This window comes from Corapipo altera, unplaced genomic scaffold (assembly GCF_003945725.1).
Source record: "Corapipo altera isolate COAL_440 unplaced genomic scaffold, ASM394572v1 316, whole genome shotgun sequence".
Classification (NCBI taxonomy): Eukaryota; Metazoa; Chordata; class Aves; order Passeriformes; family Pipridae; genus Corapipo; species Corapipo altera.
Genome location: NW_020884974.1, coordinates 1359088 through 1375813, shown reverse-complemented (window position 1 = coordinate 1375813; position 16726 = coordinate 1359088). Strand labels below are relative to the sequence as shown.

Below are 16726 nucleotides of genomic sequence, written 5' to 3'. Positions count from 1 at the left end.
CTCAGATTCCTGAGAGGCCAACATCACCTGCCTGATGACAACTTTTTGCTTTCAAAGGCAACATCAGCATCTGTCAGTTAAACCAGGCATAAAACAAGCCACATACAGTACAACAGTTTTCAGGAGTTAGTGTTTACTGCTTTACCCTAGATGAGGAGGGAGGGAGGGTGGGAGGAAGAAAAGGAGGGAGGGATGGCAGCTTTACCTTCACGTTGACATCAGCCAGGGCCGGGAGCTGCAGCACGTGGCCGCTCACAACCACGTCCAGGAGCAGGGCCCCGTCGGAGTCCAGGCCGCGCGCGACGTGCGTCAGCCGCAGGACCTCACCTGGGGATTGCAGAGCACCCTGGTGTGTCCAGCTTCCCAACCACAGACTCCTGTTACCACAGGGGATCGGAACGGGAATCCCCTGACGAGTTATTTTACACTTGCATTTTCTAAGGGTACTATCATCAAAACCATGGCATGTTTCAAACCACAGCTCTAAAAGCTGTATTTAAGCCTCAGACACAGTCACTCAGAAAATATTGCTGTGAGCACAAGACTCAAGTTTCAGCAATGGTCCTGTGCAATTTTTTAAGAAATGCGGGATCTATCCAGCTTAATGGACACGGAAAGAGCTGGTCTATCCCAGGGAACTCACCAGTTGCAAACTCCACTTGAGTTTCTCTCTTGAAGACGGCATCAGTGAGCGTGAACCCGTTCATTGCTTCCCCAATTTCTTTGGCAGTTGTCCAATAAACTGGGCTGAGTATGGAAACGAGCTTTCTCATGGCTGGGCCTGAAAGAATGACCACAGAAAATCAGGGAGCTTTAATCTGAACATCATGCAATCCACATCCCCAAGAGTGAATGCAGACCTAAAACTAAGGTAACCCTTCAGATCTAAACCAGAACACAGGATGTACTGGTGTACTCAGAGCAAAAAAAAGTGATAAAAGTGAAAAAGCCTACCAATGCTCCGAGGGACGTTTGTGATCTTTGCCTGTATGACTCTGGTGTCTGAGTCTGGGCTGTCCGCCACCGTGGCGTTCAGGAAAGCAATCCCAAATTCCACACCATTAATGTTGCCAATGATGCTGCCCTTGGCACGGGCAGGCCCACCTGTGCAGAGCGGGGAAGGAGGGAGGGAAAAAAATGGGCCACATGATGTGTGCTGTTGGATATTGTAGGGGAGATTGAATTAAGCTTAAATTGCAAGGGAGGTTTAAGCCCAAAAAATTAAATTACTCGGTCAGCTGGGCAAGACATGAGAGCACCAGTGAAATCAGGAGAGCCACAGGCTTTCCCCACACCGCACAAGCTGTAAACCAACTCACCGGGACACGGTTGGGTGTTGCACCGGGATATCTGGGAGGAGTCCCCGGGGCAGGGCCGGCCGCGGTTCGATGGGGCGGGGCTGCTGCACAGGCGTACCCGGCTCTGCTCTCCCCCGCCACAGGAGGCAGAGCACGGGCTCCACGGCTGCCAGTGCCCCCAGTTCCCATCCACTGGAGCAACGGAGAAGGAAGAAAGCCATTTTTCAGTTTAAATGTTTCAGGCTGCATCGGTTATGCTCAAGTTCATTACTTCTTCAGGGAACTAGTGTGTTAAAGGAATAGTTCAAAGGATGACCAAACCACCTTGGTGGGCAGGTGTGAACCTTCTCCCTCAGAAACATAGTGGAAGAGACATTTTCATAGGCTATGTCCTGGTTTGATTTATTCCCTCTCCTTTTGGGAAAATCTAACATGTGAAGGGCAAAATCCGTGTCAGGTGACAGTCATTTAAAAAGGCAGAGGATTATCAGATTGTATGAAATCACAAGGAATTATAAGGGTTTTCACAGAATCTCAGAAGGTTTGGGTGGGAAGGGGCCTTAAAACCCATCCAGTGCCAACCCCTGTCCTGGGCAGGGACACCTTCCACTAGCCCCAGGTTGCTCCAAGCCCCATCCAACCTGGCCTTGGACACTCCCAGGGATGTTCTACGTTCCTTCCACAGCATGAAAATCTCCCACACATTACGGGATGCCTTCCAGGGCCAGCTGCACTGGCCCTGGTGCAGTGAGCACTCACCTGGGCACGGGTCGGTGCTGCACCTCTGGCTCTGCAGGTCGGGCCCGGCGCAGCCCCTGCCGCCGCTGGCGGGGCGCGGGTTGTCGCAGCTGCGGTGCCGCCGGGCCTGGCCCCCGCCACACGTGCGGCTGCAGCTGCCCCAGCTGCCCCACGGGCCCCAGTTGCCGTGGACTGAAAAAATAAGTCACATCTGATCTGTCTTCCTCTTAATAACAGTTATTTAAAACCAGACAGTAAAGCAAGGAAAACGCTTCTACTGGAGAGTAACTTCTTAATCTCTTTTTCCAAAATAAAAAGAACCAGAGCTAAGGAAGGGATCCGTTCAGCCCCCTGCTTGTTGTGGGAGTGTGTGACTTGTGCAGCGATCCCTCCCCTCCTGCACACCCCCAAAGCCAGGGAGGGGGTGAGCAGCCCGACCCGGAGCACTTACTGGGGCAGGGATCGCTGTTGCAGAAATCCATCTGAACGTCACTCCCTTCACACTTGTGTCCCCCGAACTGCGGGGCCGGGTCCGAGCAGAGCCGCGTCCTCTGCCTACTGCCCCCCCCCACAGGACACGCTGCAGGCGCTCCAGCTGCTCCAGGGGGCCCACTTCCCATCCACTGCGGACAGAGGCACGGCACAGTTACAGTCTGACTGCGGGAATGACAAAGCAAAGCAAGGCTACCTCAGGAAAAGTGACCGGGGGAGGTCACAGACTCTCTTTCCAGAACATCTCGGCTACACAGGCATTCCTACACAGGGACCTGGGGTTCTGCTGGATGAGGGATGGACATGACCCATCCACGTGCAGTGGCAGCCCTGAAACCCCTGTGCCCTGGGCTGATCCCCCAGCGTGGGCAGCAGGGCAGGGGGGGATTCTGCCCCCCCAGGTGAGACCCCCCTGCAGAGCTGCTCCAGCCCTGGGGAACAGCACAGCAAGGACATGGAGCTGCTGGAGAGAGTCCAGAGGAGGCCCCAAGATGAGCAGAGGATGGAGCAGCTCTGCTGGGAGGAAAGGGGAGAGAGTTGGGATTGTTCACCCTGGAGAGAATAATCCAGAGTGACATTATTGCAGCCTTCCAGGGCCTAAAGGGGCTCCAGGAGAGCTGCAGAGGGACTTTGGACATGGGCCTGGAGGGACAGGACAAGGGGGAATGGCTTCCCACTGCCACAGGACAGGGTCAGATGGGATATTGGGGGGAAATCCTTCCCTGTGAGGGTGGGGAGGCCCTGGCACAGGTTGCCCAGAGAAGCTGTGGCTGCCCCTGGATCCCTGGAAGTGTCCAAGGCCAGGTTGGAGCAACCTGGGCTAGTGGAAGGTGTCCCTGTCCATGGCAGGAGGCTGGAACTAGATGAGCTTTAAGTCCCTCCCAACTCAACCCATCGTTCTCTGATTCTAAGATTTCCAGGAGTGACAGTGAGAGAAAGAGATGATCTGTCTTTTAAATAACCCATCAGCCTGATCTGAATCCTGGTCCTCTGGCTGCAGCTGTACTGTCTGAAGATGGAGCCATCACCACCTTCTCCACCCCCTTCCTAACCCACCTGTGATTTACTGGTTCTGCAGTTTGGATAACAACATCCAGCACCAATGGACATTGCTACTCAGGGATCTCACGTGGGGCAGGTCTGAGCAGCTGAGCACGGGGGGCTCTGATCTCCTAAGATGTGGTGACACAAACTGGCACAATCACATCCCTGTGAGCACTGGAGCTGGGGGCTAAGGGGCTGAGTAGTCTCAAGCCATTTGCAAGCAACAGCATCCTCAGCAGCAGCACATGGAGCTGTACAAATGTGTAACATCAGGCCCTTGGGTGCTCCACTACCACGAGGTCAGTTCTCCCTCCCACCAGCTGTAGTCAGAGTGGGGACTCAGTGCAGGATCTGGCATGTGAAAAATGGAGCGTGAAGCCAGAAGGCTCAGTCTGAGCTACTGCACATTCCACTCCATGGAACTTTCCTTTGTTATCCCTGCACTCAGCCAAATATAGAGGTCCTGTTTCAAAATCGTGAGTTTTCCTATCCACTCATGAAGGACTCACTGAAAATGTGGAAGGAAAGGATAAATGAAAAACAGATCTTGGGAAAAATTAAAAAAAAATGTTTAGGAAACCTGTAATTTAACTGCCAAGGATTTAAATTGCTGCTTTTGGGGGGTAAAAGAAGAGAAGCAAGGACAGGAGAAGAAATCCCATCTCTAGGGTCTACAGAGGGAGGCTGAACATGTGACGGGGCCAGGACAGTAAAAGCCCCGAGGGGGAATTTGTTCAGTACCCCCCGTTTAGAGCAGTGTCAAACACAAAGGGAGCAGACAGGCGGTGTGAGCAGTGTCCCCTCACCTGGGCAGCGTCTCCGCTGGCACAGCTGCAGCTGGGTGTCGGGGCCGCGGCAGCGCTGCCCGCCGTGCGCGGGGGCCGGGCTGGCACAGAGCCGCGCCCGCCGCTGCGTGCCCTGCCCGCACGTCTCGCTGCACGGGCCCCACGGCAGCCACGGGCTCCACTCCCCGGCCACTGCAACGGCAGCACACAGCACATCACACATCACACCGCTCCTCAGGAGCTGCTCAGCACCACAAGGGCAACAGCACACGCCCTGAGCGTGCCCTGGAAACCTCTGCCTTGAGCAACGGCTGAAATGGGTCAGCGGTTTGGTTTTCAATGCATCACCTCGCCGTGATCTTGGAACAACAGAACCGACAAGACCCGAGGGAATGGCCTGAAGTTGTGTCAGGGGAGGTATCAGGAAAAGGCTCTTCCCCCAGAGGGTGGTTGGGCACTGCCCAGGCTCCCCAGGGCAGTGGGCACAGCCCCAAGGCTGCCAGAGCTCCAGGAGGGTTTGGACAACGCTCTGAGGGACAGGGTGGGATTGTTGGGGTGTCTGTGCAGGGCCAAGAGCTGGACTGGATGGTCCTTGTGGCTCCCTTCCAAATCAGCATATCTGTGATCCTGTGAACACTTGATCAAATCTGGCATCTCCCAAGTTCTGGGCTGGAGGTCTGAGCCTGGCCAAAGCTGGCACACAGCTCCAGAGCCAGAGCTGATTCTGCTGCCAAAATCTAGAGAAATAAGTCTCAGGCCCATGGATGAACATTTGGAATCATGAGTTCAGGAAAAAGAGAAAAATCAATACAGTGAAAATTGTACAGAAGAGAACCTCTCAGTGGTGAAGGTTCTGAATAAACTACAACCTCTCCAACGTGGGAAGTAATGAGACAGGAAGGAAACCTGAACATTCAAATAGTTGGCAGGAAGATGTGGCTGAAAATTAAAACAATAGAGGAAAATATAAAGATAAAGTAATAAATTACCAATGATCATTATTTACATGGCTTTTAAATAGTTGGTGATTTGGGTTTGGTTTTTTTTTTAACTGGCTTTGCAGAAGAGGTTGAGAGCGGTGAATTTACTCTGTGAGAATGTGAGTATCAAGTACTGGAAAACATCAAAATACAAAATTTACTTTTTACTGATGTAAAAAAAAAAAAAAAGAAATTGCTGAGAATATTCCTTGCTGTTACTTTTGTGATTTCTGTTTCCAAGAACTAGTGTCATTCAGTGAATTACAACCAATTTTAAAACAAAACCACCCCCCACAACTTAAATAAGCTGAGAGAATTTGGGTTTGGAGAAAAAAAGAAGTGTATATATGATGCCCCTTGTGCAAATCACTTAAATTCCTCGTGTCTTACCTGGGCAAGGCTTGACATTGCACATGACTGACTCCACAGCACTGCCCTTGCAGGGCTGTCCCCCGTGCTGGGCCGGGGGGGCACTGCAGGTCCTGCTCCTGGTCCTGTTGCCGTGTCCACAGCTCTTGGAACACTCTTCCCACGGCCCCCACTCCGACCAGCTGCCATCCACTGGGAAACAGAAACACCCCCAGTTCTCTTTAAACAACAGCTTTTGGTATTTAATGAAAATTCCTCTTTCTTTACATGAAAGACAAAATCAGTTCCAACTGCTTAGAAAGATGAATCTGCCATGAAGATCTGTGATGGTGATGATTCATTGCCTGGACACAACGCAAGGCACATTAAAAGTATCAATTCACTGTGGTCTTTTGATACTTAAACAGGGCTTATAAAACAGAGGGAGAGAGACTTTTTACATAGGCAGACAGTGACATAACATGAGGGAATGGTTTTAAACGGCTAGAGGGCAGGGTTAGACAGGATATTGGGAAGGAGTTGTTCCCTGTGAGGGTGGGGAGGCCCTGGCACAGGTTGCCCAGAGAAGCTGTGGCTGCCCCTGGATCCCTGGAAGTGTCCAGGACCAGGTGCAACCTGGGCTATTGGAAGGTGTCCCTGCCCATGGCAGGGGTGGAATGGGATGGTCACTGAGGTCCCTCCCAACCCAGGGCACTGTGGGATTCCAGCTGTGGCAGAGGGAGTACCTGGGCAGGGCCTGCTGTGGCAGCTGCGCACGTCGGTGACAGGCCCCTCGCAGCTCCTGCCCCCGTTGGCCGGGAGGGGGTTGTTGCACTGCCGGACCCGCTCCTGCACCCCCTGGCCACAGGTGACGCTGCACGCCCGCCATTCCAGCCATGGGGAGAACCCTCCGTGCACTGCAGGGGAACAGGGAGGCTGCTTGGAACGTGCTTGTGCTGAAAACTCTCTTAGATGAGTGAAAAACGCTCTCCCTGAGCCATCCTTGGAAATCAAACTGGCTCCATGTCTTCACTACTGCAAAAATATCTTCCTGCGGCTCACAGACAATTATTGCTTATGCTCCTAAAGGCTGCCCTTTAGAGGCACAGTTCAGTGATGTGTTCTGAGCATGGGTTCAAGACCCTTTCCACTATTATTTATGTCTCTCACTCCACACCCTCTGCCTCTCTCAGCAGGATGAGTATAAGGGAATAAAACGTCATGAAACAGAATCCCACTGACATCTCAGACAAGGCTTAACTTAGACCTTATCAGGAAGATAAGACCAAACATCTTATCCATAAAGTGTGGGTAGGATAAAATCCTGGCCCCACTGGACCTCAGGGAAGGCTGTAATTAATGCTCCAGCGTGGAGCCACCGCTGGCTGGGCTGTGCACGTACCCTGGACGGTGAGGGGCACTCTGACGAGGACGGACCCCAGGAGGTTCCTGGCCACGCACTCGTACGGGGCCGTGTCCTCGCGCCGCGCGGCCGCCACGCGCAGGGACCCGTTGGACAGCACGGCCACCCTGTCGTCACCCACCACGGGCTGGCCCTGCCGGGACCAGCTGATGGCAGGGGCAGGCTCCCCCCTGGCCTGGCAGTGCAGCAGGGCCGTGGCACCGGCGTCCACAACGGTGCCCACGGGCTCCACGGTGATCACCGGGGGGCCTGCAAGGGACAGATCTTCAGGCGACAGCACTGCATACAGCTCCTTGCTGATTTCATGTCAAAGGGTTGGGCAGAACGGGCACAAAGAAACCTTAAGTCAGTTCACTTCGACTAAAATTATTGTTCTTGCTCTTCCACTGGTAAAACAGAATCACGGGATCCTTAAGGCTGGAAAAGACCTTTGAGATCAAGTCCAACCATCAACCCACCATGTTCACCACTAAACCATGTCCCCAGGTGCCACCAAACAGGCACACATTACAATGCACACAATAGGCCAGTTTAACATGGTTTAACATCTGAGGACCAAAGCTGGGATTGGGGCCCCACTATAAGAGCACACGGTTGTCTTTATTGCTAAAATGTGGGGTTTTTATAAAACAGGACGATACTGTTAATCATGTCCAGAAGCAACTAAGACATAAGTAACAGACCCATGGTGCTTGAGGTTACAGTAGGAAGGGGATGTTTAGCAATTCTCCCAGTAGCAAAAAAAAAAAAATTCTACTGTATTATTTCTGCCAAAAACAAAACATCGTCACTAAAAACTGGGATTCATCTCCCACAAACTTCTTACTTTAGAAGCTGAGGGTCTAGTTCAATCCAGTTGTAGAAATCCTCTCTAGTTAACCAAGAGAAACAGGCCCTTCAGAAGGCCTGAAGTTGCTCTGCTCAAAGTTGGTTTCTAAGATGAGTTTCAATCCCCTTCTGCATCCTTCTCTTCTTTAAATTTAATCCCAGCTTAGACCAGACACTTAAATATTCATGATGAAAATTCTCACAGCCCAGAGAAGCTGTGGCTGCCCCATCCCTGGAAGTCTCAAGGCCAAGTTGGAGCAACCTGGTCTAGTGGAAGGTGTCCCTGCCCCATGGCAGGTGATCTTTAAAGTTCCTTCCAACCCAAGCCCTTCTACGACTTTATGAAAGATGAGACAAGTCTTAACCTACAGGGCATTGCCCAAACTCCAAACCTTCCCTGGGAGGTGCCTCCACAACCCATGGGCAGGTGATCACCCCATCTGTGGCACTGCCCCTCCCTGAGCCTTACTCTGCAGCGTGAGGGTCAGGCTGCGCTCCACCACCCCGGCCTCGTTGGTAGCCACGCACTTGTAGTCACCAGCATCGTCGTTCTGGAGAACAAAACGGGGTCACTGTTCAGAGCCCCTCCAGAGGGGGAATTTTCTGTGACTCAAGGCAGCACTCCCTGGATCTGAAGGGCTCTGCTGTGAGATCCTGGAGTACCTCAACGTTCTGCCTTTATTAACAGTAAGCTGATGTGGTGCATTATTTTTATTATTCCATTTTTAATTTCCTTCAACTCCTTCATGCTGATGATCAAATTAATTTTTTAAACTTAAAGAAACTCAAGGGAGTTGCTGTTTTTAACCCCATTTCAAAACACAGACAACAGTTAATGGGGAAAAAAAAGGCCTTATTCTTCATATTAGGAATTTAGATGCTGAGGTATTTGCACAAGGAGAATGCACTTGCTGACCTGACTTTGTAGAATCCAGGCTCTTCTAAGGTTAAAAGCAAAAGTCCCATTTAATTGGGCACGACCAGCACACCAACAATTAGCACATAGATTCAGTTCTTCCGACAACCAAAGAGAACTATGACCCCCTGTTCTTTTTTGATCTCCGTACTTCGAGTCTAATTCTAGCCTGAATTAAAACACTAGTTAAAGGTAAAAAGCAAAAGTGGATTAAATGTGTAGCCTCACTCTTTCCAAATGATGTGATTTGGAACACTTTGAGTAACACGAGTACAAGACAGAAGCTCCTGGCAGCAGAGCAGGACTCACCACGGTGCCGTAGATGGCGAGGGACCCGTTGATAAGCTGTCGGATCCTGTTGCTGATCTGAACCCCAACTCCCTTCTTGCTCCACTGGATGGTTGGAGGGGGATCTCCCCTGACCTCACAGTTCAACATGGCATTGCCCCCCAAGGGCTCGATTCGGCTGGAGTGGAAATCCCCCTTGAACACTGGGGGCTCTGGAACACCAGGGATGGCCGAGAAACAGCAGAGGCAAAATAAAATGCACTCAGTGAGATTGCTGGTTGGGATCATTCACCTTGGACTTTCTGAAGTGGGAATTTCAACCTGTTTCAGTGTTTCCCATTTAGCCATAGATGAGGTATCAAATGCTAGGGGGAAAGGTTTTAAACTGAGAGAAGTCAGGGTTAGATGGGATATTGGGAAGGAATTGTTCCCTGTGAGGCTGCTGAGGCCCTGGCACAGGTTGCCCAGAGAAGCTGTGGCTGCCCCTGGATCCCTGGAAGTGTCCAAGGCCAGGTTGGACGGGGCTTGGAGCAACCTGGGCTAGTGGCAGGTGTCCCTGCCCAGGACAGGGGGTGGAATGAGGTGAGTTTTACAGACTCTTCCAACCCAAAGCATTCCAACTCCACTCTCCAAACAGCTGGCTCTGTGAAACTGCCCAACAGTGCCCACAGCTGCTGGCACTTCACATACCTTTGACATACACAAAGCCAATGGCTTTGATGGAGCCCACTGTGTTCTCTGCTGTGCACACGTAGGTGCCAGAGTCGTCCTTGGAGACCCTGTCGATGAGCAGCTCGCTGTGTCCATTGACGTCGTCGTACTGAGCTGGGGGAGCACAGGGACAGGGTCACTGCCAGGCCTCACACACACAGGCCATCAGAGGGTTTCTGTTCAGCAGCTCTGCTCAGGGCCCCGTGACACTGCAGTTCTGAGACACCCCAGGAGTGCACAGAAAGCCACTGCTATGACATTTGCCCACATGCATCTGTTCACTGAAGTTGTTCCTTAGTTTTGTTTATTAGTTGCTGGATGCTGAGTAAGCATCATCAGATACTGAGTGTTTTAATGTGCTACATTGTTGGCTATAGAAGAGGAACAATTTCTTAATTATTTTCCTTACAGCTTTGTCTCAGAGGCCATTTAATTTTATGATTGCATAACAGTGAAGATATTCCTCACGCAATCACTAACAAGTTTATTCCCTCTAGATTTTTCTTCTTCTTTCTTACCTTAAACTACCTGCAATGCTGCATGGGAGAAAACTCTGGAGCAGAATGGCCACCAGGGACCTGGTGTTACCCACCTGGAATGATGTTATTGTTGAAGGTCCATGTTATTTTGGGAACAGGTCTCCCAGTTGCTTTGCAGGTTAACCTGAGCTGTTCTCCTTTGGTCAAAGCTACATCTCCAGGCAGTTCAGTGAAGGCTGGCAGCACATGGACTGTCAGGGTGACCGTGTGTGTGTCCTCCCCGGCAGCATTGGCAGCCACACAGGTGTAACTGCCAGAGTCTTCAGGCTGCAAGGAAACATGTGGGGGCAATTTCAGCTGTGATATATCCTACACAACACTGCAACTCCTAACAGGAAGAGAACCTCCAAAGGTCTGGAACAAGCATTCAGCAGAAATGCTCAGCTGAGCTCTTTCGCTTCTCTAAATTTTTGAAGTATGACCAACACTTCTTTTCACCATTCCTGAGAATTTACCACTGCAAATTCTTCACAGATTTTACTCCTCAGTGGAAAACAAAACTTCCATAAAGACTTCGTAATATTAGGAACAGGAAATCAAAATAAAACTTTGGCTAATCCAGAGGTGGATTTTACCACTGCCAAACCGGTCCAGTAATAGGTTAGATTGAGGGAACTTACAACAACATTGTCCAAAATGAGGTCTCCACCCGGCACAGTCTGGTATTTTCCCACTATCTCTGTTAACAGCATGTTGTCCTTCTTCCAGTTTATTGTTGGTGCTGGAATCCCATCAGCCACACAGGACAGGACAGCCTGGGAGTCCTCCGTGACCGTGTACTGTGTGTCCGTGCTGCGGATCCTGGGGGGAACTGTGGAGAGGTTTATTACAAAGATTTACCTCTGTGCATTATCCCAGCACTCCTGTAAAGGCAACACTGGGCTGAAGGGAACGCTGCCTGGATCTCCTGTATTGTCCATCTCCATCAGTGACACCACCAATGACCACATTCCTAAATTCAAGCTACTGGCTGATACTACAACCCAGTAACACTCCCCTATTAAGTTGCACAATTTTCCTGAACTCCTTCCTGTTCATCCCAGCTCCTTACTTTCCATGGGGTCACACATCGTTTCCCCGCTATTCCACTTATCACAGATTCTCAGAATGGTTTGGGTTGGAAGGCATCTTCCAACTCATCTCATTCCACCCCCTGCCCTGGGCAGGGACACCTTCCACCAGCCCAGGTTGCTCCAAGCCCTGTCCAACCCGGCCTTGGACACCTCCAGGGACGGGGAGTCGACAAGCTCCCTGGACACCCGGTTGCAGTGGCTCCCCATCCCAGCAGGAATGCCTTACTGTGCACAGCCAGCTGGCTGCTGGAGGAGCTGGACCCCGCCGCGTTGGTGGCTGTGCAGGTGTAGCGGCCGCTGTCCCCGGGCTGCACAAACACGATCTGCAAGGCACCAGTGCTCAGCACCCTCCTCCTCAGAGACTCCAGGATCTGCTGCCCATCCTTGTGCCAGCTGATCTCCGGCCCAGGGGAGCCCTCAGCCTCACACTGCAGAGTGACAGACTGATCAACGGGAACAACATATTCCTTCGGGTGGGACTTGATAACAGGAGGAACTGAAAGGAATTAAGAAATTACTTAAAGAATTAGAAACATGGAATGCTTTTGTTCTCAGTGAAAATACTCCTAGAAGCATATTTTGACCCTAAAGCAGACACAGAACTAAAGGGAATAAACCTCCTGGGCTCTATTCAGTGTCACAGCAAACAGGAAAGCACCAGGTCCCTTTCAATTGCTCAGAATTGTGTTTGGACCAACAGAAAGAGTTTAAAAGATGATTTACCTTGAACTTTCAGTTTGATCTTCCCCAGAGCAGTGCCAGCTGGATTCTGAGCAATGCACATGTAAGTGCCAGCATCTTCCACAGCTGTTCTGGCAATCTGCAAACTGCCACTTGGAAGAACCATGTAACTGTTGCCTAAAACAAACATAAGCAAAGTATGACCCTTTGGGTTTGGTTTTTGTTTTTAAACAAAAAGACAGGAGGAACCCAAGCCTGCACATCAGAAACAAGAATGTCAGTGCCTGAGGCACAGCAAGCAGGTTGAGTTCCAGGGTTAGGATACCTGAGGTGATGATGTTGATGCCCTCCTTTTGCCACGTGATCACGGGCTGAGGGGTGCCCGTGGCCTCACAGGGCAGCACGATGGGATTGTTCATGATGACATCCAGCACCCCTGGCTGAGCCTGGATAACCGGTGGCTCTGTGGAAAAGGGGAAAGGCAACAGGCTGAACCTTCAAGGCTAAAAAAATACAGAAGATAACTAAAAGTGCATAACCTGAGCAGGTTGAATGAGCACTGTGTGCTGGCAGCCCCCCTTACCCTGTACGTGCAGCGTGACGTGCCTGTGGGCAGTGCCGGCGGCGTTCCGGGCCACGCACGTGTACCGGCCCGCGTGGGCCAGCTGGGCAGAGGGCACCTCCACAGCTCCTGGGGCACAGACAGCATCAAACACAAGCTGCATCCTCTACTCACATACTTCTCCCTCAGCATCCCTCCCAGGAGGGCCATATTTTTATTCTGAGATATCGGAGAGGGGATTCTGGGGGGTTGTTTGCACTGAGGTAATTAATTACTTCAAGATGTGCCCAACTGTACCCTCCCACTGGTTCTCTGCAGCACAGTACCTGAGGAGAGAATTCTGTACCCATCTCCTCTGGGAAGCAGCTTTATGCCATTTTTGGTCCAGTGGAGCGAGGGGACAGGAACTCCAGAGGCAGTGCAGGAAATCAGGACTGAGGACAGCTTTGTTACCAGAAGGTCTGTTGCTTCATCTGCTATAGATGGGGGCACTGGAAATGAACAGTAGTGCAAAGGTTACTTGCCCACGTTCACTTTTATAAATTCTTGGAAATAAATTATCTTTCTTGGGAATACCAGAGACTTATGGATATCAGTATCATAAAGAAATGAAATAAAAATCTCATCTCAACAGAAATTCTGGGTGCCACACACATGTAACAGCAATATCCCCTCTACCTTGAACAGTGAGCTCAACTGCTCTTTGATCTTCTCCTGCATCATTTGACACAGAGCACTCATAGACAGCAGTGTCATCCACAGTGGGAGAAATGATTACTAAGGAACCTGAAGACAGAAGTCTGAACAAAGAAAAAAGAAAGTGAAAGCCATTGAAACACTTCTTTCCTTTTCAGGTCATCAGCCCACTGAATTTGCTGGCTACATAAGATTACATTTATGCATGGCTAGATTTTTAAAGTGCCAAAATCATCCCTAAAAACTTTAAACCTACAGGGAAAAGAAAACACCTCTCACCTGTATGTATTCTGGTTCTGGTCAACACTAAGCAGGTGCCCATTTTTTTTCCAGCTAATTGCTGGTCTGGGAATTCCAGTGGTTTCACAAGGCAAAGTGGTTTGCACATTTACAGTAACTGTGATATTCGTCTGCCCAGGAGCAATAGCTGGAGGAACTAAGGACAAACAAAGCCTAATTATTCAGAATAATTATACAGATATATATATATGCCCATACATCTCTCTCACATCTAAATATATTGAGCTGAACTGTCTGAACACATTGACTTATTTTTTATAAGGAGTAACTTGACAGTAATAAACCTACTAAACAGGTAGCACAGGATGTGTCAGGTCTTTCTAGTTCAAGACAAGGAATAAATATTTTCTTCTCACGAACATTTGGGTTATATTCCTAAGGCTGGACATTTCTTCTCTGTTTGTTTTTACCAGTGCAGCTAAAAAGGGGCTAATTTAAAATGGACATAAGTGTATTTCAGAGCTGTAAGGCCCCAGTTTTACCCAGGACCTGCAGGTCGATCCTCCTGCGCTCGGTGCCGGCGCTGTTGGTGGCCATGCACACGTATCTGCCGGTGTCAGCAACCTGTGCTGAGGGGATGTGCAGGGACCCATCCTCCAACAGGGAGTACCTGAAACAAAGCCAAACACTGTTGTCCACTCTCCAACCAACAGGGCCACGGGTTATCCTGGCAGTGCTGAGGAAAGATGACTCAGGACACAACCAGTGGCCTAAACACGGGGTGTCTCAATTTGTCCACACGGAGTTTTCTCCTTTATTGCACTTATTCTGACTTCACTCTTCCCCAGAGGAATGATGAAATCTAGCTGACATAGTGATTTCACATAAATGATACTGGATTTACAGAAAATGGCCAAATTCCTTTTTTTATGGTTTCTCATTTAACCCTAATAAACCCTAATTAACGCTTGTACTTTTTCTTCGAAATGTAACTGAATTCTTTACATTTGCTCAGTTCCAGAAAATGCCAAACTGCTTCCCTTTAAACCAGTCAGGAGATAGAAACCACTCACTAGTATAAAAGTTGGTACTAGAACATGTATGAAGAGTTTTATGTATTAGAAAATACAGAATACACTCCAGTAGCTTTTGGCCTACATGAAATTGCTTTTCTTCATCCCAAAACTCCATATATACATATATATATATATAAAAATATAAAGATCATTCACATTTAGTGTTCAAAACCTTCAATATTAGAAGAATTACTATTACATTTAGCTCTAAAAGGAGGGGGTTTTTGTCCTTAACAATAAAAGGCTGAAACCTTTGGTACTGCTACTTTTCTTCAGAACAACTTCTAGTCCCAGCCCTTGGCAGGGGGGTGGAACAAGATGGTCTTTAAAGTCCCTTCCAACCCAAACCCTTCTGTGATTTTTTGATTCTATGACATTACACTTTCTATCACTGTTATTTTTCCACACTTGAGAGTAAAAATATTAGTTCAGATCTGTGAAAACAAAATTGCTTTCTAAGTCATTGATGTCTAATTACACTGTAATGTAATACATTACACTGTAATGAATACATTCTTAAATAGCAATGAGGAACATTATGCTGACTTCTGGACAATACCTTGTACTGTTTCCAGTAAAAACAGCCCCATCCTTCCTCCAGGTGACTCTGGGGGCTGGGACCCCTCGTGCAGCACACTCCAGAAGGGCAGAGGCATTGATGTGCACCACGGCAGTCTGGGGACCGCTCCGGATCGTGGGAGCCACTGCAGAGGGAAAACTGCTGATGATGCAAAGAAAATAACTTTACACTGCAATGATTGAAACTAAACACATGAAAAGAGAGGCAGCAGCAGGTTTGGGATCACTGCAAAGACAGGAACAAGTTTCTTACCATTCTGGGCAGCACACGGTAACTGCCACAGCGCAGCAGGGGAGGAGAAAGAAACATTGGCTGAAATGCACTGCAAAGGTCAGCTCTGCAAGTTATGGGGTGGGAATCAAACAGAAATAGGGAAAAAACTCCTTCTCATCACCCCAGTGTGAGAGCAGAAGAGTTTCTTATCAGACTGGAGGTGAGAAAATAAACAGGTCTAAAATGGAGCTCAGGGCTGTGGTAGCACAGGCCAAGTACCAAGCACAGGGCCCCTCAGGCCCTGCCCTCTCCTGCTGCAGGTGCAGAGAAGCTGCCACAGGTTTCAAGGAACCTGCCAAACCAGTGGCCAAGCCAGCTGTGAAACCCTGTCCTCAAGGGGCCAGTGAAATGCTTTCAAAAGAATCTCTTTGAATTTGCCCAGGAGCATTTCTCAGTCCTGTTCCTGGGGGTTCACTCTGGATGTATCCTGACTCCCTATCAGGATGATGGCCAGATGCAGCTCCATTAGCAGGAAGCACAGACAGATGGAGTGAGCCATGAGGAGCCCCCAGCAGGTCCTTTAGTTTGGGGACAGCTGTGGACTCAGACATGAGACCATACACACAGTCCCACAGTTTAGGCATGGCCTGAGTGGCCAACATGTGGCTAGAAAAAGACCACTACTATTTGCTTCCTGCTGCCTGAACTCCTGCAGAAATGCCATGCAAAGATGAAGGTGCACAAGGGTTATCCGTGATTTTACCATGCACTGTGAGCAGGAACTCCCTGGTCACCTCTCCTGCCACATTCCTGGCCACACAGGTGTAACTGGCTGTGTCCCCCAGGTCAGCATTGTTGATCTGCAGGTACCGCCCGCCCGACAGGATCCGGACCCGCGGCGTTCCCTGAGGGCACAGACAGACACATGGACACATTTAGAGCTTTCCCATCGTCCTCCCGGTGAAGACAGAACATTCTCTCATTGCAGAGCAATGAAAACCATGAAAGAAGGGCATAGATAATTCACTGCTAGCTTAACTTCATTTACATCCCTCAAGATAAGAGGGTAAGCAAAGTTTTAAAAAACTATCATTGCTCACTGGTTCCCCCTTGAAACCCTTCCTGGGACTTGTGCCTGAAGGAGACAGCCTTCTGGGCTAAACAGCCAAAGGGCTTGGGAGTTTTTATAGGAAGAGGCAACTAATAACACAGGAT

The 16726-nt window shown here is 49.7% G+C and overlaps 1 protein-coding gene across 1 annotated transcript in view; it reads right to left on the bottom strand.

Annotated features, from left to right (window-relative positions):
• Nucleotides 1-16726, bottom strand: part of HMCN1 (hemicentin 1) — a 160126-nt gene that overhangs the window by 15226 nt on the left and 128174 nt on the right. Inside the window, 26 exon segments of the mRNA XM_027665321.1 lie at nucleotides 206-327; nucleotides 644-781; nucleotides 955-1104; nucleotides 1320-1490; nucleotides 2058-2228; nucleotides 2488-2605; nucleotides 2607-2659; nucleotides 4379-4549; nucleotides 5728-5898; nucleotides 6432-6602; nucleotides 7088-7357; nucleotides 8406-8487; nucleotides 9162-9352; nucleotides 9831-9965; nucleotides 10444-10657; nucleotides 11011-11201; nucleotides 11690-11959; nucleotides 12187-12321; nucleotides 12470-12607; nucleotides 12728-12835; nucleotides 13033-13197; nucleotides 13385-13506; nucleotides 13682-13838; nucleotides 14185-14312; nucleotides 15278-15422; nucleotides 16275-16416. Coding sequence (XP_027521122.1) covers nucleotides 206-327; nucleotides 644-781; nucleotides 955-1104; nucleotides 1320-1490; nucleotides 2058-2228; nucleotides 2488-2605; nucleotides 2607-2659; nucleotides 4379-4549; nucleotides 5728-5898; nucleotides 6432-6602; nucleotides 7088-7357; nucleotides 8406-8487; nucleotides 9162-9352; nucleotides 9831-9965; nucleotides 10444-10657; nucleotides 11011-11201; nucleotides 11690-11959; nucleotides 12187-12321; nucleotides 12470-12607; nucleotides 12728-12835; nucleotides 13033-13197; nucleotides 13385-13506; nucleotides 13682-13838; nucleotides 14185-14312; nucleotides 15278-15422; nucleotides 16275-16416 — 4029 coding nt within the window.